This window comes from Melopsittacus undulatus, chromosome 8 (assembly GCF_012275295.1).
Source record: "Melopsittacus undulatus isolate bMelUnd1 chromosome 8, bMelUnd1.mat.Z, whole genome shotgun sequence".
NCBI lineage: Eukaryota > Metazoa > Chordata > Aves > Psittaciformes > Psittaculidae > Melopsittacus > Melopsittacus undulatus.
This window is the reverse complement of record NC_047534.1, coordinates 11,000,602-11,022,628: the sequence shown is the minus strand read 5'-3', so window position 1 is coordinate 11,022,628 and position 22,027 is coordinate 11,000,602. Positions and strand designations below refer to the sequence as shown.

At 51.1% G+C, this 22,027-nt stretch overlaps 1 protein-coding gene across 3 annotated transcripts; it reads left to right on the top strand.

The window, feature by feature from the left end:
- Nucleotides 1-709: 709 nt before the first annotated feature.
- On the top strand, nt 710-21,923 carry CDIP1 (cell death inducing p53 target 1). 3 transcript variants are annotated; one of them, XM_031052336.2, is made up of 6 exons: nt 710-754; nt 18,677-18,778; nt 19,287-19,385; nt 19,773-19,919; nt 20,175-20,439; nt 20,548-21,923. In XM_031052336.2, the coding sequence occupies exons 3-6, from the start codon at nt 19,301-19,303 to the stop codon at nt 20,657-20,659; spliced, it is 609 nt and encodes a 202-aa protein (XP_030908196.1). In that variant the 5' UTR covers nt 710-754; nt 18,677-18,778; nt 19,287-19,300; the 3' UTR covers nt 20,660-21,923. The 3 variants fall into 3 exon arrangements, with proteins under 3 accessions (XP_030908196.1, XP_030908197.1, XP_030908195.1); XM_031052337.2 differs by lacking the exon at nt 710-754 and adding an exon at nt 1,047-1,066; XM_031052335.2 differs by lacking the exon at nt 710-754 and adding an exon at nt 13,846-14,180.
- The last annotated feature ends 104 nt before the right edge of the window (nt 21,924-22,027 follow it).

Genomic DNA, 22,027 nt, shown 5'->3' with positions numbered 1-22,027 from the left:
ACCGGGCACAATCAGCAAGACATCAGCAGCAATGTGTCAATGTGACTGGTGCCCTGCCGAGGCTGAGCACCATCCTGAGGATGGCTTCTCACCTTCGTCATCCCCTCCTCAGTCACTTCTATTCTCCTCTTCACCTGTGCCATCTGCTGCTCCGTGGTGCCTGTGGTGCCCAGGGTCCCGCCAGGGAGGCTCAGCGGTGGCTGACAGAGACCCCCCTCGTCCTGCGCACCCTCCTGTAGCTGGATGTGCTCCGGGGGCCCGGGCAGGAGGACACAGAGCCTGCCGACTTGCGGGCTGCCGCCGTTGGCCACGTTGGAGGCCACCTCCGCCAGCGTGATGGTGAGAGTCATGTTGCCTTTGGTGATCCGAGGGCGGCTTCGGGCCGCGGCCGCCGGTGGGATCCCAGGAGTGAAGTCACAGGGGACGTTACCTGGCGATGGCCCCGGCGTTCTGTCCCCGTCCTGGGCCCGCCTGGCGGGGGGAGAACGACGAGACCAGGCCCCGTTCCCGTGCGGCCTGGCGCGGGGAGCAGGCCCTGGCCCTGTGCGGCCTGGTGCGGGGGAGCGGGCCGAGCTCCGCTGGGGGCTGCAGGCTGCGGACCCGGCCGCGAGCGGCCCCCTCGAGAGAAGCAAGCTCCGGCCCGCGGCGGGCTCAGCACGGCCCCGACCCGCCCCGGCACCGCCCGCTGCCCGCCTCGCCCCGCCCCGCCCCGGAGCCGGTGGGTGCAGGAGCAGCAGCCCGGAGCCGGCAGCCGGTAGGTGCGACCCCGCCAGACCGCGGTGGGGGTCGGGCCCCGAGGATCGGTGGGGCCGGGCGAGGGAGGCTGTGGGCTCCGTGTCCCCAGGCCCGGGCAGGCCGCGGCGGCCTTGTGACAGCGGGGCCGGCTGGAGCGTGGGGACAGTGGGCACGGAGGGGACACACGCAGGAGCCCTGCACCGTCCGCCGCTGATACTGAGGGAAGGATGGAAATCAGTGCCCGGTTATCGCGCTGGGGAAGGGCCGCACGGCTCCAGGCAGGGCAGGTCTGTGTGCTCTGTGTGCCTGCAGCGCTTACTGCGGAGGAGAGGTACGGGCCGGGGAGAGGAGGAGGCAGCCCTGGGCTTGGACTGGGCTTTACCGCTGTTCGCAGCGGCCACAGAGTGCCGCAGCGTGCGGGCAAAACCAGAGAGCTTCAGTTTGTACCCTCAGCAGTGCGGGAAGGGTTGGGACGGGAGGATCGGGTGTGCTGAAGGCTGGAGCAGCGGGCGCGAGGTGAAATTCAATCGGATGGAAAGTGAGGTCGTGTACTTGGGGAAAGGTTTTCGGCTGTAAGGAGAGCGCTTCAGCCCGGCCGCGGGCGTGCCAGCTTGCGGAGACGGCGGCGGGGAGTTGCCTGCAGGGCACTGCTATGAGAGGAGCAAATAGGACCCATTACCGTGACAGATCCCTGGGAGGAGGGAGCCAGGCCTAGGTACAAGTGCGTGTGTTTGCAGTCATCGCTGCTGGGGAGAGATGAGTTTGGGCTGGAACTGCCCGTTAAGTGGTCAGGAATGATGAGCCCATTTTAGAGGAGATGGAGGAAGCCTGGGTGTTTTGACAAGCAGGAAGAGAAATTATGGTGATGGGGATGGTATTGCCCATCAGCACAGTGGCAGTGTGAACCCTGAGAAAGGAGAAGAGCTCATTCAGCTAATGGGCACTGCAGCACAACAAATACCAGTGAATAAATGTGAGAGTCTGGGAGGTCTTTAACCACTAGAGTGGTGAGACCTAGGTTCTTCCTCCCCAGGGGACTGCAGAGGCAAAAGTGTAGGAGCTGTTAAGGCAGCACTCTGTTAATTTATGAAGAGCACAGTGGTTTGTGACTGCTGCTAAATGGAGGGATGGGGTTTGGGACCCCAGGAAGAGCTCCAGGTCTGTGAAGGGGAGCAGGAAACGGGCTGGGATGGACACAGTCAGGCCAACATCCTCTGGATCATCTGCAGGAGTCATATTCAAGGTTAAACTTCTCCAAGTCACTGCAAGCCTAGGTGGCTGCCCCTTGGTCTGAGGTGTCACTGGAAAAGCTGCTTGGAGATGTATTTGCACTGGTGAGAACTGGTGAGGGGATTGGCAGTTGTCACGCTCCTGGCTGAGCCTGAAACATCAGGTGGTTGAGTAGGTCAGGCACAATGATTTTAAGTAGAGTTGTTTTAAATGGTAATTATAGAGGGTTTGAGCTGAATGTAGAACTAGCTGAGAAACTCTTTGTGAATATGCAACATAGCCTACTGTTTTTTCCCTTTCAAACTGTGCTTGAAATGGGGTTTTCCTTTCTGCTTTCCAGAGTGTGTGTTTGGAATAGGCAATAGGGGGAACTAGAATGAGTATTATGTAGTGTAGCGTATAACCATAGTATGTCATTCATTCATTTTTAGGACCTAAAGGAGCTCGGGTCAGCACAGGCTGAAAACTTCCCTTTCCCAAAGTTTCTCTGTCTAAATGTTGTAGTGATGTCTGTGCACCCCAGAAAATCCCTGGGAGCATTTAGTGATGTAGCTGTGCTGTTCTCTCCAGGCATTATGTGAGGAAGGAATTCCTGCTTAGAGCTAGGGAAGTGAGGACTTTAGGAACTGATGTGAGGCTGTCTAGTGGTGTGCCTTGGGCACAGATGGGGAATGAGGCTGTAGGAAGGGTAGGGTGATGGAGCAATGTCCCCAGATGTCCTGAGTGATGCCATGTGGAGCAAACATGCTCAGTCCTCCTCAGCTGCTGTGGTATGGGTGCTGTGTCTGCTCAGGAGGTGATGGGAGAGGGGATGTGCATGTTTGTATGCTGAGTACCAAAAGATCTTGCAATGGATGTGACTGGGACAATTAACAGGGAGGGGGCTTCTCTTTCAGAACCTGAGCCCTTCCTAAGCAGATGGATGACCATATTGAGTTTCTTGTGTTCCCTCTACAGCGTGGCCACTGCTTTCCTTCTGGATGAAGCACAGTTAATGCACTCCTGTAGCGGAAGGGCATTCAGCCAGGGGCCAGACTGCCCACAACTCCCACACTGTATGTATTTCAGGGAGTTTTGGGTCCTTGGCACATTGGACACCTAGTGACACTGGTCACTTGGTCCACTGTCATCAGCAGAAGTGTTCCTTTTGCCAGTGTTACTAACATAGTGAGAGAAAGAATGAAAACAACTTTATTATGTAAAATATTACATTTTTTTCCCATTCAGATGTGAATTTAGCAGATAAATACTCATATTTAAAAGATGTGGTGATGCAAATATCTTCTGATATGAGGATGAGTGGGTTTGGAAGGAGATACACAGACTTCTAGTATCTGCGCTTATCCAAGGCTATTTTTTTTCTTATGCGTAAAGAGAAGTATGAAATTTGGTGTTCTGTGTCTGTTTGTGGTACCACGGTAGAGTCATACATTTGATTTCTTACAATTGCTTTAATCATGAGAGCGTATCCTAGACTGAAAAAAGCTACTTTTCTTTAACTCTTTTTAATAGAGTTCTTTGCTAGGATCTGCACTGGGGCTGTGCATTGCTTTTGCTGCTATTACCACGGCTCTGTACGTGTGGTAGTTTTCCAGTGTGCAGGTTCACATTTACTCAGCTTTGCACTAAGCCAAGGAAAAGATTGGTGGCTGCAAGGTTAAACAAGGAGGCAATGGTATTTGCATAATACGGAGCTTAAAATAATAACAAAGGCAGAATATACCTTCAAGTTTCTAGGCAGCAGATATGCCAACTTCTCATTAAACTGTGATGAGAAGGTGGTGTTCTCCCAGACTGATACAGGCAAAGCTGCTGAAAACAGGGAGGAAGGAGGGTCGGAAGACAACAAATAGATGCTGATATGCCTCATGGCTCTTAGCAGCAGTCAGTGGTGTTCTAAAATGAAAGATTCTAACTGTACAATACTTTTCCCTTCTCTCCGATGCAGTAGAAGTCATGGTTTGCAGAGGCAACTTCAGTTGTTCTGCAAATTGTTAGAGGGTTTTGGCTGAATTTTCTTCTAGGACCTGATTCTGCAGCTGTTATGCGGGCAAAGTACTCTAGCCTGAAACCAACTCTCCTGCAGATTTAGAACAGGGTGTCTGAGTGCACACATTTGTGAACACAGATGTGTATGTACCTTCTTTTTCCTTCAAAAAAACACATGATGAGCAACTTCTGCCTTGGGATGTCATACTCACCTTGCTATTTTCTTATTATTCCCAATCGGCACTCGGCATTTGTTCTGCAAGTGGAGAGAAGCAGTGCAATTTTCATAAGCAGTGTTAGATCTTTACAGGCTCTGCAAAGGACATATCTCCTCCTCTCATCAAAGACAACACAATTAGCATGGGTGCTGTAGGAAATCACAATCTATTTTTCCTCAGTAGTAAATGTCTCTGAAGTGGGGGAGAGGCTTTCTTTCTGGCATGAAACACTCAAGGAAACTCTTGGTGGCTGTTACAGTTTGGTTTGGGCTTGTTTACTCAGAGGTGCTGCATGGCTGCAGTCTAAAATTTGTTGTGGTGGAAAGGGCTGTTTGAGAGGCCAGTGCTGGTCCCAGATCTAGGTAAAGAATAGCAGTAGGAAGGAAACTGCTTCATGCCTTGTATCCCCTGTATGGGACCACACATTAGTGCAGTTATCTTTAATGTGAACTCTCTTAGCAGGCCTGAATTTAGCAAAAGAAAATACAAGAAATAATCCCAAAAGATGGTGATGTAATTAGCATTTTAGGAATTGAGAAGAACAGCTGTTGGTGCTTTGTGTTTGACTTCACATGATGAAACCCAAGAAGATCAGAGAATGAAGTGAGCTGCAACTTAAGTAATGTATTTCCCTGCAAATTAAGTAATGTATTTCTCTGTTACCTATTGTGATTAGTAAAATAATTTTGCATTAGTAGTAGTTATGTTTCCTTTGCCTCCTTTATACATAAGAAAATGGAATAATACCCAGTTCTCTTATGGATTAGGAGAATTTAAGTTAAAATATTTGTGCTGAGATGGTGCTCCTTCTGCCCTGAACTAGTGTGCAGGTACATTCCCTATGGTGTATATCCCCACCCCTTTGATACCCAGCCTCTGCATTTAGGAAGAAAATCTTCCCTACCTTGCCCTAACAGGCTGATTACCTATGAACAGTTTTGGAAGATGTGCTTTTAAGTTTACAATGTTTCATCTTGCATTCCATCTTACAATCATAAATTCCATCTGTCACATCTTACCATGATGCGCACATCCCATGCACATCCCATGCTCTAGCCATATTTCATCTTTTTTTGTCCCCTTGCATTGCGTGGTCATAGACAGAAGTAATTTTACTTGCAATTTGAGCCAATTGCTCTTAGCCTGTTTGCTTTGGGACAGTTTCCCTCAGCTCCATTTTGGCAGCTAGTGCAAAGGCTGAGTCTATGTGTGAAGTCATTGCAGTTATCCCAGTAAGTCCCAGAGCTGAGATTAGGTGTGTGGGAGCTGCCTTCCCAGCAGGACGCATTCCCCTGCCCTGCCTGGGATGGGCAGTGGGAGAAGTGGGGACCTGTGCAGGCTGCAGGGAGAGGCTCTTTAACCACTGCAGAGGGGTAAGTCAGGCTCTCTGAGCTTCCCCCTGGTTTATACTGCCCAAAAAATACAGCCCACTCCCTAAAAGGACTTTGCAGATGTAAAAAGGGAAAGCAGAGAGGCTTGCTCTCTCTTGCTATTGGGTTACGTGTGTAGACATAGTGCACTTCCCGCCTCGCTCCAGATCTCAGCCACTACTGTTTTGTGATCACTGATGTCTCACAATGGTATCTGGTGAAAGTATCTTTACAGAGGAAGCCTTGATTTACATAATTTGACAATTGAATCTTTTATTGAGACAAGCTGTGGTGGATGAGGCACAGTCACAAGTGAGCACAGGTTATCTGCCAGAGTCTGGCGATGGTGGGCATGGTCAGCCTGCTCCCTGCAAGGATGGACTCTGAGGGTCTTCCTGCTTCTTACCTTGGCATCTTTAATCTGACATTATCTTACAGTGCAAGATAAAATGAATCAAAAGGGTTTTTTTAAAACATGTTTTGAAGCACAGTTATTTGGTTGAAAAGATACACTTCGTAAGGAGTCAATGAGGAACTGTATTAAAAATAAGCCCTCATTGCTCAGAAATCCTTTGTGCTTCCTCCCACAGCTGGAAAGAAGGTATAATCTTTTAGATTGTGGGTGAGTAAGATTATTGTCCCAGCAAGAATTATTGTAAAATTGATTTAATTTAGGTCACAGAACACAGATTGTGACATGGGGGAGCAAAACTTAACCATAGGCTGGCCTTACTGGGGGTGAGACAGGCAGCGCTGAGGCTGGCTGCGAGGTGGGAGTGCGTGTGTTCTCCTCGGCTGTTGTAGGAAACCTGTCCAAGTTGTGCTTTACCTTGTGCACTTCCAGTGTGGGTAAGGGAAACGGCTCCTCACCCTCTGCTAGTAGCATCCTTGAAATGAACTGCACCTTCCCTTATAGAAAGCATTTGCCCAGCCTGGAAGTCATTGTGATATTGGGATGCTAATGTTGTAGAGAAACAAATAAAGGCAAAGATCAGGGCATAGATGGGGAGCAGTTTATGTCCTGGCTGGGAAGCACCAACAACTTAGCCTGATTCCACCAGGTAGCCCTGGTGTCATTTGCCTCCCAGGAGCAGAGGGAGCCCTGTTGTCATTTGCCTCCCAGGAGCAGAGGGAGGGTCAGCTGCTTTTTATGGCTGTACCATGTGTCTGCAGAGCTTTTAAAAATAAAGACTGGCTGGTATGTTCTGGGTTGACTTGCTCCTATCTCCAGGATGTAGAACAGCTGCTGTCCATGTTCTCTCTCCATCTCTTTTGGGTTGTTTTGTTGTGTTGGGGTTTTTTTTCTGATGGCCATGACTCAGCCCTTCCCTGCTGCTCTCCCAGTTTCCTGGTTTCTGAATAGGCTATTCTTGGGACAGCAGTTCCTGACAGATAGGAACAAGGGGAGTGTTGTTTTGTTTTGCTTTTTTTTCCTCCTCTGGCCTGTCTTAATGCTCTGCTTCCCTCTGATTTTTAACTTGTTCCCAGATTTCTGAATCATCCTAAATTGTTGGATGCCATCTGGGGTGTTCTTGCTCTTGTACCAAAGGAGCTCTCTCAGGCATGATCCAAGCTGCAATCCTTGCACAGCACCAGCTTTTCTTTTACTGCACTCCCATGAGTGTGGAGGGTTAGGCTGCTATAGCTATGTCTATTGTAAAGCTTAAAACCTCCTTGTTTTAGCCCCTCTAATTCCAAGGGGCAGTGCTTGCCTCTCTAGTGATCTAGTTTGCAAGGTGTAGGTCCAGGTGAGGACCACTTCTTCATGCTATGTCCACATGACACAGGTGACACAGTAACTGTCACTGAGGAGCTAATGGGCAGAGCACTGCAGTTCAGATGGCTAAGTGTGACTTTGGATACTAGCTCTGCTCACTTTCACAGGTGAGGGGAAAGTACAAACTAGAATTTAAAATAATAATAAAAAAAGCTTTCCAGTTGCTTAATTAGTTACTGCCCCCATGGATGGCAGAGGCTGGAAATCCGAAGGATACTCTCTCTGAAGTGCTTCATCATACAGTTACACAGCTTCATAACACAGAGAACATTGTAATTTCTTCTGGAGCTTATTCCTCTGTAGGGTGAGCTGGGGAAGGTCACCTTCCAGTGGCAGGTAGTACACCCTAAACCAGGCATGCTGGCCAACACTCCTGCTAGGCAGATGCCTGGTTAGAAGGGAACATCGTGTCTAATACTAAACAATCTTTGATGCGTGTCCTGGGTTTATCAGTAGCAGTCATGTTTTCACCTTCTTGGTAGCTGCTGCAGTGCTGTGTTTTGACTTTCGGGCTGGGAACAGTGCTGATAACACTGGTGTTTTCAGTTACTGCTCAAATGTTTACTCTGGCCAAGGACTTTCTGAGCCTCATGCTCTGCCAGGGAGGAGGGGAGGCCGGGAGGAAGGAGAGACAGGACACCTGACCCAGGCTAGCCAAAGAGGTATTCGATACCATAGCATGTCATGCCCAGGGTGTAACGGAGAGTTACCCAGACGGGCTAGTGCTCTGGGGGTTGGAGGAGGTATCAGTTGGTGCTCAGTCAGGCAGGGTGGGGTGAGTTATGGGTCGGTGGCTGGTGAGGTGTTGTATTCTCTTCACTTGTTATTTCCTTTATCATTATTATTATTAGTGGTAGCAGTAGTGATTTATGTTATACCTTAGTTATTAAACTGTTCTTATCTCAACCCGTGGGAGCTACGTTCTTTGGATTCTCCTTCCTAACTCTCTGGGAGTTGAGGGAGCAAAGAGGGGGAGTGAGTGAATGAGCTGTGTGGCTGGGTTTAAACCATGACAATGGGTTTTAGTTTTATTAAGAGCACAGCTCTTTCTGTCAAGACACAGTTGTATGCAAGAGGGAAGTAGCCTGAGCTGTTGTATACTTTGCCTTGAATATTCAGTTGGCTTTTTAAAAGCACCAGGGGCACTCAATGTTTTCTCAAAGTCTGGTTACCAAGAGAAATTTCTCAGCCAAAAGTACTAGAGGACTCAAAACACAAGGGTAGTGTTCTTCTTTAGCATCTCTCCACGTTTTTGGATATGCTGTATTGTTGTTAAGCCAACCAAGATAAAAGCTTTTCTGTGTGAGGAAGCTTTGGGAACATTCACTGCCGGATTAAATTAGCCTTTCTGAGAATAAATTAGTGGCTGTGATGTAGGCAGCCCTGCTCACTGCAGCTGTAAAATCCATGCCTGCTGATGTCCACAGAAGGTAACTTAAATGGGAGATGAGATAGCTGTGTTTGGGGTAGTGCTGTTGAGATTAGATTTCTGGCTGCTGATGAATTAAAAGCAGCCTGTTGACTTTTATTGATTGTGTCTCCAAATAAGAAGCAAGCCACCCTTTTAAGAGAGGGAAAGGAGCCCCTGGGATTGAGAGCAGCTTAATTTTGGGAGGAAATCTTGGACTAAAGCTGTATCCCTGCTGTAATGTTTCTTCAACTTGGGATGCTTTTGAGGTCCTCAAGGGTCCCAATCACCCAACACCCTATAGGGGAGTACTGGGGCCTTGTGTTTGAGGGGAGGACAAAGACTGGAACACAGAATGAAGGAAGGCATTCACGGTGGGATTTCCATTCTACTGCTGACATTTCCATTCTACTGCTGACTCCTTTGGGCTTGAATTTTTAACTGACCACTGGGTAAATACCTTCTACTAGTGTGTGTGTGCTTCCCTTTTCTTGAAGTTGTGTTCAGTTTGTCTTCTAGTTAACTTAAAGCCTTTATTCTGCTTTATGGTATACAAGGAAGTGCTTGCAGAAGGTGTGGGTATGTGTTGAAGTCTCAGCTTGCCCTCCCACCTGCTCTGCTGTGACCATGCAGCTCCTCCAGAATCTTAGCGTAATCTTTGAGGAAGAGAGTGAAGCAGGGACTGGAGACTACTTCCACTGCTGTTAAATATCTGCTCTTCCCCTGGGTTTATTGTAGGTCTTCCACAGAGATGTCCTCTGGAGCATATTGGTGTTTTGGGAATGGAGGTTCCCCAAAAGTTTGTGGCTTCAAGCTGCAGATGCTGTTATTTTAGTGCTTTTAGTACTAAAATACTAATAGTACTATTTAGTACTAAAATAATATAGTACTATTTTAGTGCTGTTATTTTGGCCTTTCAGACTCCCTCTTGGGTGCCACAATTCAGGATGCATTAGCACAGTGGGAGCTCAGGTTTGAGCTGGCTGCTGTGCTATTCTGATGAGAGAGCTAACAGTTCTCAGCTTGGTGTTGTAGCAGTGGGAGCTGCTGTGTCTTCATCAGGCTCTGGAGAGGATTTCAGTCCTGAGTCCTCCAGAGAACCGAACTGTTTACCTGCCCTGAGGTAACTTGGTGTTATGTGCTTGAATTTTCAGCAGGTTCATTCCCCAGCTGTGAGAGCAGTGACCCAGGCTCAGGACTGGTCACTCAGGACTGGTCAGCCCCAGCACCCTCTGATCAGCACTGCTTTTAGGGTCATAGTAAAGCAGTGGAGTGTTGCCTTTAAAGGTAGAGAAAACCTTAGAACAGGGACTTGAGGAGGTGTACCGAGGAGGTGTACTGCTGTGTATTAGGAATGCCTTGAATCCAGCTGCTGTGTGTAGATTTCAGCAAGAGGTCTTCTGCTTTCTGTGTCCATGGTTCTGGAATTAGTGCAGAATCTGGGTGATGTCTCACACATGCCAAAACTAGGCTGGTGCCTGGAGCTGTGCCTGAAAGGTAAGAGGACATCATCTCTCTTCTTTCACCCTTGTTTTCACAGCTCTGTTGGCCTGACTGCAGATCTTCCTGAACTTGGCTAGCGCATTCGTGTCTCGGTCAGTGTTCTTGTCAGTTCTGCTTATGTTTAAGTGAGCCAGGCCAGTGACATCACTGGCTTTGCATTCCTGCATAGTCTCCCCTGGTAGGACTGCTGTGTGTTGCCTCCCAGCAAGCAGTATTGGCAAATAAGGCTCATGGGGAAGCAGCTTTTGGCAGGATCCAAGGGACAGAGATGTAGCAGCTCGTTACATGGCTTTGTTCAGCAGACAGCAGCAGTTTTGGGGAAGGGGTTATGAAGGAGTTGGCAGAAAATTGGTACTGCTTACTGAAACCAGTCATGAAATGCTCTGGAGTAAAAGTGACTTCCCTGTACCGGGAAGTCAGCACAGACTAAGCACGTCTGGTTGAAATCAGAGGGAGAAATGGGACAGGCAGGAGCTGTGTGTGACTCAGGGTGCATCCCGTGGCTCCCTTTGAGTCCCTGTGCTGCTGTTGGATATGACCCAGCACTGGGCACAGCCAGTGGCTGTTGATTAACCCAGGGGATTTCCCCTCTGTACCTGGGACATGGTCATCTGTCTCTGAGCAGGCCAGATGAGCTGAGCTTGGGAGCAGGGGTTGCAGGTGCCCTCCTTCTGTCAAACTACCATGGGACGAGTGAGCTCTACACTGGCAGGACCTTGGGCCACCCTAAAAGAGAGGTCCTGGCCTGGAAACGGTAAGGTCTGGTCATGCCATGGGAGGAAGAAGGTGAGTGCAGTAACATTAGTGGCCTCAGCATGGAGGAGTTCCTCCAGTGTGTGTCTCTGGACATGCATGGCTCCTCTTTGTTGGCGATAGGACTCAGAGATCTCAGACCTTACACACACATTCCTGCTTAACCCCAAACCATGTTTCTTCACAAGGAGTGAGCTGTAGCCTTAACTGCAATTGGGTGATAGAGAGCACTTGTCATTAGTCGTCAGAAAAAAACCCAAGGCGACACTGTACCTGTAACATCTAAATGTCAGCAGCTTCTCTGGCACCAATGTAGGGGTATCTGTGGGGGTAGAAAATGCTAATATTGGATTCTATGATTCTATGAGTGAGACTGGAGCTGGTCCTATAGCAGGCTGGTGCTTATGGCTTGGATGAGAGAACATCAGTACTGTGTTTTGTACATCCCTTGGAAGGAAAATGGATCTGGAATCACCACTAGTGTATGCAAAATTATTTCATTGTATTGCAAAATCTGCGAGGGAATTCTGAATAGGCTCTTGGGCTCTGATTAATTCTGACACTGACATGCAGCTCCACAAAAGTGCTGATCCTCTATGACTCTAATTTCTCCCTCCCTTGGAGCTTACTGCGTTATTTAGTGGAAGTCACACATCTCCTCATTTTGATTCAGCAATGATATAGCTGTATTGTTTGACTTTCTCTCAAAAAAATCTGTAGAATGAGGGAGTAATGAAAAATATGGGTGCATAAAGGAATAAAATATTTTTAGAATAGTTTTGGGAAGGATTTCTGTCAAATCCCGAGTTGTGCTGTGAGGGGTAGTGGGTAATCATCCTATATTCATCTTCTCTGTGTGAGAGCTGGAGGTGCCATTGAAATGGGCAGGCAGCAACCTGACAGCAGGAGACACTTTTGTGTGCAGGTGACTGAGGAGCAGAACTTGCCACTACCATCAGTGGCAGAGCTCAGCGAGCCAGTGGGCTATAAAGGAATTGAAGTGGTCCATGGGGAAACTCCAGGCTGCCTTTCTAAAACTCAACTGTTGGGAGTGGGAGGGACTGACTGGGGAGTCATTCAACCATGCTTGCTTTCTAACTCGTGCTTAAATGTCTTTTAAGGGGTGTCATCAGAGGTGAGCTATGGCGCATTGACTGACTTCAATGTAAGGAACTGCGGAGCTTCTGCTGAGTCTCCTCTGGGACTTCTGCTTGCTGTTAAGTTTCTTGAGCTGTGGATTTTGTGTTTGTTTAAATGAACAGCTAGTCCTGTGGTACAGTTAAGTTTGGTGTTATGTTTAAAACACTGGTATTGGAGTAGAGCTTGGTTTCAGTGACTCTAGGTTATTGCAGGTTATGTTATTAACATTATTAACTAGATATCAAATGGATGATGTAATGCAGTACTTATCCTCTCGGGAAATTTTAAGTAGATACACAGGTCTGCAGGCAACAGCTGCTGATATTGCTGGGTGCTTTCCCATGCATGTTATCAAGTGGTAGCTTCATAACTTCAGGGAATGTCTCATGGAAAAGCTCTCTGGTTTCCCAGGGATTTGGCTTGTGGCACCCTCCTTTTCTCATCTTGGTCTCCCTGGAGCAGATTGCTGAGGTACAGAGGATCTCAGGTTTGTCTTTAATGTTACTTTTAAACCCATCTTTGCACCCATGAAAACACCTAGCATATTACAGTCTGCCTTGAGGCCAGCTGGTAAGGTCTGAAACATAGCACCTCTTGCAGGGCAGCCTGTGCTTGCTCCATGTGCACAAAGCTGTCTTTTAGCTGCCCTGTTGTGGTCCAGAGTGCTCTGTGCACACCTGGACCTTCCCTGATGCCCCTAAATATGTAAGGGCTGGGGTTCAGTCTTGAAGTATAAGGGTAATGGCCTCGCCTCGATGCAGCCCGGTGTGCTGTGGTTTGGGAGCCCAGAACAGGGAACAGAGCTACCCCAGTTCTTTAATTTCTGCTGGTTTTTCTTTACATGTTCAGGTTAACCGGGTTATGGCAGTGTTGTTTCTGCAGCCTGGGTGAGGAGAGCCAGCAAGCACTTGGTCAGCCCATCTGGAGGTGAATGGCACTGGAGAGAATCCCAGAGGCAGCAGCAGGGCCTCACAAATGCTCCTCCTGCACGTAACCCTTTGTGGGTGTTGCAGATAAACCATTATTGTCTTAAGCAGGGGGATTTTGTGTATGGTTTTCCTGACATCCATACAGAGTTGCTGCACAAAGCAGTAATTTGAATCTCTGGTTGAGGACAGCTGAGCCTGGGCTGTGTCATGGAGATTATCTGACTGTGCCTTGGATTTAATGCCTGGCGAAATCTTGCTTTGGACACAGCACCTGGCTTCCAGGGAGGATCCTGCTTGTAACTGGTTAGCCTGCTGGGTTACAGTGGCACACAGAAGGTTAAACGACATATGCAAGGTCCCAAGGTAGAGGACTGCAGTGGGGATGCTCCTCCAGAGATTCACGTGCTGTAGAGCAGAGCAGGGAGCTTTAGTCATCTGATGTAGCTGGACTGAACAGTGAATAACCTCCTCCAGCAATCCTTTGTGTTAAAGGACGACTCCTTCCCTGCTTTGCCAGCAGAGCAAGGGAAGAGCCTGACACTCCGGGAAGCAGCTGACTTCTGCAGCTGAAATCTGAGTGCAGAAGTGTGGGAGCAATGTGCCCTTGTGCAGCAGCCCCGCTGCTCCTGCACAGTGGGTTTGCGCTCCCTGGCAGTGCTGCTGAAGGCGCAGGGCTTCTGCTTCGGGAGATGCAGTTTAGAAAAAGAGCAGACCTTCCTGTTGGTCCTTAATTTGGGCTTCCCTCTGCGCCTTGCGTCAGCGTGTTGTAGGCATGCGCCCTCTTGCTGTCTTGCCCAGAACCAGGATGATGAGTTGGGAAGGTGCTGCTAGGGTTAATAGCGGGGTAAAGGAGGGGTAGTGATGCCTGGTCAAGGATTGCCAGGACATCCTCTTTGTAAAGGAGGCTGCAGCACTATCTGCTGTTTATTGCTTCCCTCCTGGCTCTGAGGAGGTGGTGTGCGGGCTGGAAGCGGGAATGCGCATGAGAAGAGGCAAGGCTGAGGGGGAAGTTTGGCTCCCTCGCAGGGAAAACATCTCCTTTTTTTCCTTTGTTCCACGTAAACCCAGCCAGAATTAACCACTGACACTGCTTTTTCAGCAGGGATTTTTGCTGTCTTTCCGTTCAAGGTAAGGGCTGTGTGCTGTGGATTGCGTGCTGTGCTCTCGGGAGCAGTGGGAGCTGAGCCACATCCCCACAAGCTGTGTGGGAGTATGCAGTGGGCCGGTGCATGGAGAGGGCAGCACTCCTGGCCTATGCTGTGGCACAGGGGTAATGCAGAACATGCTGCCGAACCCACCCAGGCTGGGCTTTGGAGATGCTGCTCAGTAATCTATTGTGAAAGAGGGCATTGCCATGGTCAGGGTATGGATCTGACCACCTCTCATCTGACCCTGCTCTGTTCAGTCTCTTCTTGCTACCCCTAAAAGCCCTTTGAAGGACAGTAGGCTGATGTTTTGCCAGTATCTGACCTGCCTTTTGTGTTTATACTCAACATATTTGTCTGTCTTCCTAGTCTTGGTATTTCCCTCTTTCTGGACCAGGTAGAAGCCTGTGGCACACAGGTGGCTTTCTTGAGGCTGGGAAAACTGGAGTGGTAGTGCCTATGACACTGTCCCTTTTTTAAGAGGAGGAAGGCTGGCCTCAGTGAGGGGCCCCAGCTTTTTCAGAATTCTTGACTTTGCTTTTAAAGCCTGGAAGCTGAAATTTGTCTTCTTGATGTACAACAAAGCTGAAAGCGATCACATCCTTTTCTCTTATTATTCATTGAATTTTAGTGTAATTTTTCCCCTTCTAAATATTGGAAGCTATTTTTTTGTGGAGGAAGAGCTCCAGAAATGTGTGGTAGCAGCTTTTGAAGTGCCAACATCACTGAACATGGCTGAGGGTAAACAAACGCCACTTCCTGCCCCAGTGGCTGGAACCAGTGCTCACAGAGGCAAAACAAAGCCAAATCGTTGTGAGTCTCCAGTCGCCAAATGCCGGAGGCCCAAGGGACCATGCAGACGGTGTTTCTGCTTGTGGGAGCGGATCTCAGCTGCGCCGAGGATGACTCAGGGCTGCACCAGGGCCAGCACGTGAGTTAATGCTTGCCAGTGATCTGCCTGCTCTGTCCTTCCCAGGTTCATCTCACTCTTGGTGATTTCCAAGAGGAAGCCGCCTGGGGAGAGTGGTGTTAACACATCAAACCTTTGTGTCTCGGAGCAGTGCAGCAATTGTCTGTGACTGGCCTCTTCTTGGCATTATCTATTTTATGTGTTCAGCCAGGACGTGTTCTGGTGGTGCTATGGTCCATGGTCACACTGCACTCCACAATTCCATTCTTTTTCACAACTGGAGCCCACCATACCTCTGTGGATGGGCAAGCCTTTTGCCTTGCCATGTTTGAATCTCAAACTGTTTCCACAGGGGTGTCGCAGAGGGAAATACAGGCAGCAGGGAACACTGGACCCTAACACAGCAGCTCCTCTTGTTGCTGCTGTAAGCAGCTGAGAGAGCTGTGTGGTCACCAGTTTTGGATGTGTCAGTAATGGGAGCCATGGGTTTTGGGGTATTGATCCCTAAATAACTAGAGCTGGGGATGCTGGTCACAGGAAGGAGGTGCATTTTTACCTGGAAATAGCATCTTCTCTGTCCATCCTTTTACTGGTAACCAACTCCTTTTGAGTCTTACGATCTTGCAGTAGGTTCCAAAGGACCTGCACTGGACATTGGTGATTCTGTCAGACCTTGAACTTAAATGCAATAAACTTGGCTAAGATTATTTGTAAAGCTTTTATTTTCCCCCTAGGTGTTGAGCTGATCTATAAGGATCATTATTCCAGTAAGCCCTACCGCAGAGTCAGTTTCTGCAGTCTTTGGGAATGTTTTTTCCCATGTAAGAACAGCTAGTTCTGTCTAAGCTGTTTTCATGACACAGAAAGGCACTGGTGGTTCAGCTTTAATGGATCAGCCTGGTTAGTGTGGGACAGTGGCTCATTGGGCTGGAGATGCTGGGGCCTCCAATTCTGTCTCTCTGTGGCAGTGCTGTGGGCAGGAGAAATCCGTGTTTCTCTTGCAAGACAGAAAGAGTAAAATAAGTCATCTTTGGCAAAAGCTAGGTAAAACCAGAAATGACCAACAGGGAGAATCCTTGTTACGTGCTTCTGGGGGTCATGTTTTGGTACAAAATACTGTTGTGGTTTTGATGCAAAACAGTGCTGTGGTTTTGTTCAGTGGCTGGTTCTTCCCATCTCTCCTGCCTGTGCCCAGGTACCAACAACGTGCTTCAGCCAAAGGGAAACACTCCAGGCTCCTGGCTCTTCTCAGAGCTGCTCAGGGAAGCTGCCTCTCTGCAGTGGTGCTGCTACCTCAGCCTGTGTTGTTTTGCTTTGGCCACGTTGCTTTTGAGAGGTGATACTGCCTGTGAGTGATGTTCTGGGGTAGCTCCAGCCCAGTGCTGACCCAGCACTGGGGGAAGGCCGTGTGCAGAAATGGGCTGAAGTTTTGTGCTTCTTACATTAAGATAGAGCTCAGGAGAAACAGCTTCTAAGAGGCTTAAAAGCAACAGGCTTGCTTTCTCTGCTGGGAAGGGCACACAGCCAGCATCTTGCTCTCTTAATAAGCAGAATATTGCATTAAGAGTGGCCTAGTCTGCCAAGTATGACCAGAATAGCTCTGCAGCTCCTGCAGCTTCCTCCATCCCAGTGCCCGCATGGCTGAGACCCGTTGGCTGTCACCCTTGTGGCCGCCGTTTCCTGCTGGTCAGGGTGGCAGGATTCATTGCTGGCTCAGCTGGGGCTGTTGCTTCATCTGGAGCAGCTGGTGGTACTGTGGCTGGGGTTGCCTCTTGCCCTCCTTGTCTCCTGTTTCTGGTCAGCTGCTTTGGTGATGAGAGGAGTCAGGGCAGGGAGTGCTGGAAGGTGTTACCTTCCCCAGAGGTCAGCATCTCAGCAGGCAGGGGATGAGATGTGGTACCTCAGAAAAGCTGTGGGCTCACCTGCCCTGTAAGGGCAGGGGAAGCTCTCGGTGTCCTCAGGTAAGGACTCGGGGTGCTCCGCTGGAACTGGGCTCATGCAGGAGCCCTGCAGGCACAGGGACAGGAAGGCCTGAGGCTCCCGTGTGTGCGGGGTGGGCTGGCTGGCTACTTCCAGAATAATAAGTCCTCCTTTTCGTTACACCCCAGTGAAGTTAAAAAGAGCACAGCCCAATTTGTAGCTTTGTAGGTCGCTGAAGGAGAGGGCTTTGCAGTGTGCTGCACTTCGGCTGCTTTTCTCCTCCTGGAAGCATTCTCTGCTGTGGCAGCTCTGCTGTACCCACTGCATGGGCTGGCTCTCCTTCCCCTGGCCTTTAAGGAAGAAACTGAACAGAGAGAGGGGAAGAAGATGACCCCCATCTGCACTGGTATTGCCCTTTGAAGCTGTTGGTTTGGCTGCCACACACCACTTCAGACATCTGAGCAGAACTATTAGTAAACACAGACATCCTGGGGAGACCCTGTGCCTCTGGGCCTTTGCTCCGCTCCTGGGGAGGATCAGTTCCGTGATCAGTGACAGGCAGTGGTGCTCCCCGTGATCAGCAGTGGGTAGTGATGCTCACTCATGATCAGCAATGGGCAGTGGTGCTTCTCCACAGACTTAAGATCCGATAAGGTTTCCTGCCACCTTGCAGGAGGTTGCTTGGACACAGGGAGCATGATCTAGAATAACAGGAATGGTTTCAAAGCCAGGCAGGTTGGACAGGGATGGATCTTCCCTTCGCACTGCTGGCAGGGCTGAGGCAGCCCTCGCAGCCTGTTCTGGTGCCCGTGGAGGCTTGTGCCATGCCGTGGAGGTCAGCATGCCCCAGGCAGGTTGTCCAGCATGTGGCATCAGGGCAGAAGGACCCTTGGTGCCTCTTCCTCCCTAAGCAGTGACCCCAGCAGGGTGTTGCCACCTTGGCTCCGCTCCAGCATCCCTTGGCACCAAGTTCTCTCAAACCACTGTTCATGCCTTGCTGCTAATGCCTTGGGGATAATGTGGCAGCAGTGCTTGCTTTGGCCATCTCTTGGGGTTCAGAGCCACCCTGGTTGCACTCATGGGATTTTTCCAGGCTGGCTGTAGCCTGGGTGCAATTTCCCTGCTCAGCTGGGATCTGCTGGAGTGGGACTGGCTGAGAATGCACCATCCTGGCAGCACAGGGACCTTCCTCTAGGAAAGCAGGAGACCAAAGGGAATGGGATAAGCAGGGTCACCTTTGCTCCTGGCCCATTGGGGATGAAGGATGGGGGGTGCCAGTAGCTGTGCAGACCACAAGGGGAGCTCCTAGCACTGCTCCCTGGGCACTGACAGCAATGTCACAGTGTCCCGTGCCTAATGGCAGCCTTCCCAAGCACCGAGCGAACAACTCTCTTTTATATTTCCTAATTTAGTCACATCCTGCCAGATATAACTGAGCCAGAGTAAACAGGGAAATTGCCTTTTGGAGTATGTTGGAGGGGCTTTGCCATGTGCCAAGGACTCATAGCCTCATGCGTGCCTGGTGGGGGCACACGTGGGAGAGGTTCCTGCTCTCCCCATGCCGACTGTTGGGCATGCCAGCCTGGGCAGCGCGGCAGCAGTGGCTTCTCTCCATCTCCGTAACCCTCTTGTTGTCTCTTTTCACACAGATTTGGCAGGTCAAGCTGGTGACCGGACTCCACTGCTCAGCAGAATTGTTCTGCTCAGCTCTGTTGAGGCCTTGGAACTCCTTGGAGCAAGGAAGAGGACAGGTAAATTTTACCCCATGTAAAATAATGTCTCCAGCTCTAAAAGACGTTCTTACCTTAACTCACTCAATGACAGCATTTGGAGATGCCCTCTAGGTTTGGCACCCTCCACCTCAGAGTTTGTGCCTCAGGCTGGGGCCATCCCTCCATGCCCTGTAGCGCTGCCTGTCACTGATGGGGGAGCTGGAGGGCTGTGGGCAGCTCTCACCCACCTGCAGCACCATAATGCTCAGCCACAGCACTTGGCAGAACAGCTCCATCCCAGTGCTGCTGCGCATGTGGGCCATGCAACCATGTGCTTTGGATTCACTTCCTGTGCCAAAGCCTGTCCAGCTTTAGGGTTGTGGCCTTGTTCCTGCCCAGGGTGGGTGTGGAGGCCAGTGCAGTGGTGGCAGCAGCCCCAGACCCCCCTGTTACCTGTCGCCTCCTTCCCCAAGCAGCACACAGCTCCGGGCAGGTGTCTGGGCACAGCCAGATACTGGTGTCTCTTCTAAAGGCTCTGTCCTTGCAGGGCCACCCTGAGCCATGTCCAGTGACCCTCCACCACCCTACCCGGGAGGCCCCTCAGCGCCGCTGATAGAAGAGAAGCACGGATCCCCCCCCGTGGCAGGTACAGGCATTGGGTAACACTGCTGGGCACTGGGCAGGTTTCTCCAGGCAGGGCCACTTGCAGCTCTGACCCACAGTGTGCTCTGTTCTGCTGAGGAGCGTGGTGTAATACCTGGCTCCTGTCCCCGTGCCACCCTCTGGGGAAGGCAGGAGGGCCCAGGGGCAGTGGCAACAGCCAGAAGCACTCCCTGCTCAGAACCCAGCTCTGCTTGCTGCTGTAGGGTGAATTTGGGCTTCCTGTAGCCCAGAAGATGAGGCCCGGGGGGTGCTCCCCATCCCATACTGTCTTCCTCAACTTCTGTGCTGGGGCCAACCCCCAGACCACCCAGCTGAGCGACCATCAGCTCTGCAGCCTCCTGCCCTGGCTGCTAACTCTGTTTCCTTTCAGATGGCATCCCTCCAGTGGTGGGACAACCCCAGGGGGTTCCCATTCCTCCTCCTGAATTTGGGCCCCCACCATACGAACCACCCTCGCAGCCAGGGTTCATACCCCCCCACATGCCCACAGACCCATCTGGACCCTATGTGCCACCAGGTAAGTCCTCAAGGGGTTGTGTGAAGCAGGGGGTGGTGATGGACAGGAGCCCCACAGAAGCACGTGGCTCCCAGGGAGCAGGGTGGGGGGGACACAATGGGGGTTGGGGCTTGCAGGGAGGCTCCTTGGGTGGATGGCTTGGGCAGGGTTAGCCCCAAGTCCATACCTGGTGTGGCAGCCAGGTGGCTCCCAGTGAGGCTCTGGCCTCTCCTGCCGTGCACAAAGATGCTCACCTGTGTACATTTCTCATTGCAGCAGGTTACTACCCCCCGCCAGGCCCTCACCCCTCCATGGGCTACTACCCAGCCCCAGGGCACTACCCCTCTCCTGGGGGCCACACAGCCACAGTGCTGGTCCCATCGGGGACTGCCACCACCGTGACAGTGCTGCAGGGTGAGATCTTCCAGGGCGCCCCAGTGCAGACGGTGTGTCCCCACTGCCAGCAAGCCATCACCACCAAGATCACCTACGAGATTGGGCTCATGAGCTTCCTTCTTGGCTTCTTGTGCTGCTTCGTGGGGTAGGTGCTGGAAGCAGAGCTGCGGTGGCAGAGGGTCAGGGCAGGGGCACACATGGGCTGTCTCTGGGTGCCTCAGCTCACCGCACTCTGCCTCTTGCTGTGCTCCAGGTGTGATCTCTGCTGCTGCCTGATCCCCTGCCTGTTCGATGACTTCAAGGATGTGACACACACGTGTCCCAATTGCAAGGCCTACATCTACACATACAAGCGCATGTGCTAACAGCACCCTGGGAGCCCGAGCCACTGGAATGACACTGGGCCCTCTCCCACTGCCGTCCTTGTCTCTACGTGCAACACTGCTTTGCTTAACTCTCTGGTGGTGTCTGTGTGTGTGTATCCCTGGCTCCATCCTGCTCAGAGCTGCGACCGTCTCCCCAGCCTCTGATCCTTGCTGTGAACAGTTGGATTGGTGACGTGGGTGCACAAGGAAGGTGGATGCAGGCCCCATATGCTGTGTATGGGGCATTGCTCTGCACCCCCCTCATGGTCCCAGGAGAGGGGTGCCAGTGAGGCCCCTCTTGCCTGGAGCAACAGCTGCTGGAGGCACCTACCCCTGGGTCCCCCACAGTGCAGGGGGCATGTGGTGGGAGGGAGCTGTTGCAGGCAGGGACAGGTGTTGCCAGGAGGGGAGAGGGGACTCAAGCAGCCCACAGCACGCACAGGGGAAACACTTTTAGGAAGGGGTTGGGTGGTGACAGTCATGGGCATGTGCCATATGTGCCACATGGGCAGCGCCACATGTGCCAGGTTTCAGTGTGGGTCATGGCCCTCTCCAGCCAGGACAGCATGAAGCCCATAGGCAGAGCCACCTTCAAGGCATAGTATGTGGGGGGACACTTGGCAGCACCACTGCACCCTTGATCAGCACCTCCGTCCTGCCAGAGCAGCCCAGCAATCACTGCAGTGCTGCTCCAGCTGCATGTGCCCCTGCTGCCACTCTTTTGGTGTGGGAAAGCTCCTGGCAGCCTCTCACCCCCCTGTCCACTGTTAGTGACAACTGCCCTCCCATGCCCCTCCCTGCCCAGCCCTAGAGGTGAGGCTGGTACCAGGCCCCACTGGCTCGCAGCACTGCAGCAGAGCCATGGCCTGAGCCCATCAGGGGCTGTTGGGCACGCACCCTGCACCACCCATCCTGCCACTACCACACCCATTGGGGTTCCTCATTGCATGTGGGTATAGGGATTTAGTTTTAGCTCACGTGATAGGGGCTGAAGAAGGGGGCAAGCAGGAAGTGACAGGAGCTGCCCACAGCACTGTGACAGATGAGGGCAAGGGGACCCGGGAGTGTTTTTGGCCTCTTGTGGCAGCTCCTTCCTCCCCAGGCCCCACAACCAGGGCAGCTGGAAAGCACATCCCCTGGAGAACAGGGGTCTCAGTCCATAGGTCTGCATTCACAGCTGGGCCTGCACAGGCAGCTGCCCTTTGCTCAGAGTTGGAACTGTGGCACTAGTTTGTTTTTACATAAATAAATAACAGACCCTCAACTCTCCTGTGCATCTTTCTTCTCCCATGCTCCAAATCCACAGCAGATCTGTTCCCGAGGGAAGCTGAGGATGAGGAGGGATGGCATGGCATGACACGGCATGGC

Excerpts from the sequence above, each read along its gene's own strand:
- CDIP1 (XM_031052336.2), top strand. The coding sequence starts at position 19,301 with ATGTCCAGTGACCCTCCACCACCCTACCCGGGAGGCCCCTCAGCGCCG. Across the intron at positions 19,920-20,174 it reads TGGACCCTATGTGCCACCAG|CAGGTTACTACCCCCCGCCA; the intron begins GTAAGTCCTCAA and ends TTCTCATTGCAG. Across the intron at positions 20,440-20,547 it reads TTCTTGTGCTGCTTCGTGGG|GTGTGATCTCTGCTGCTGCC; the intron begins GTAGGTGCTGGA and ends GCTGTGCTCCAG.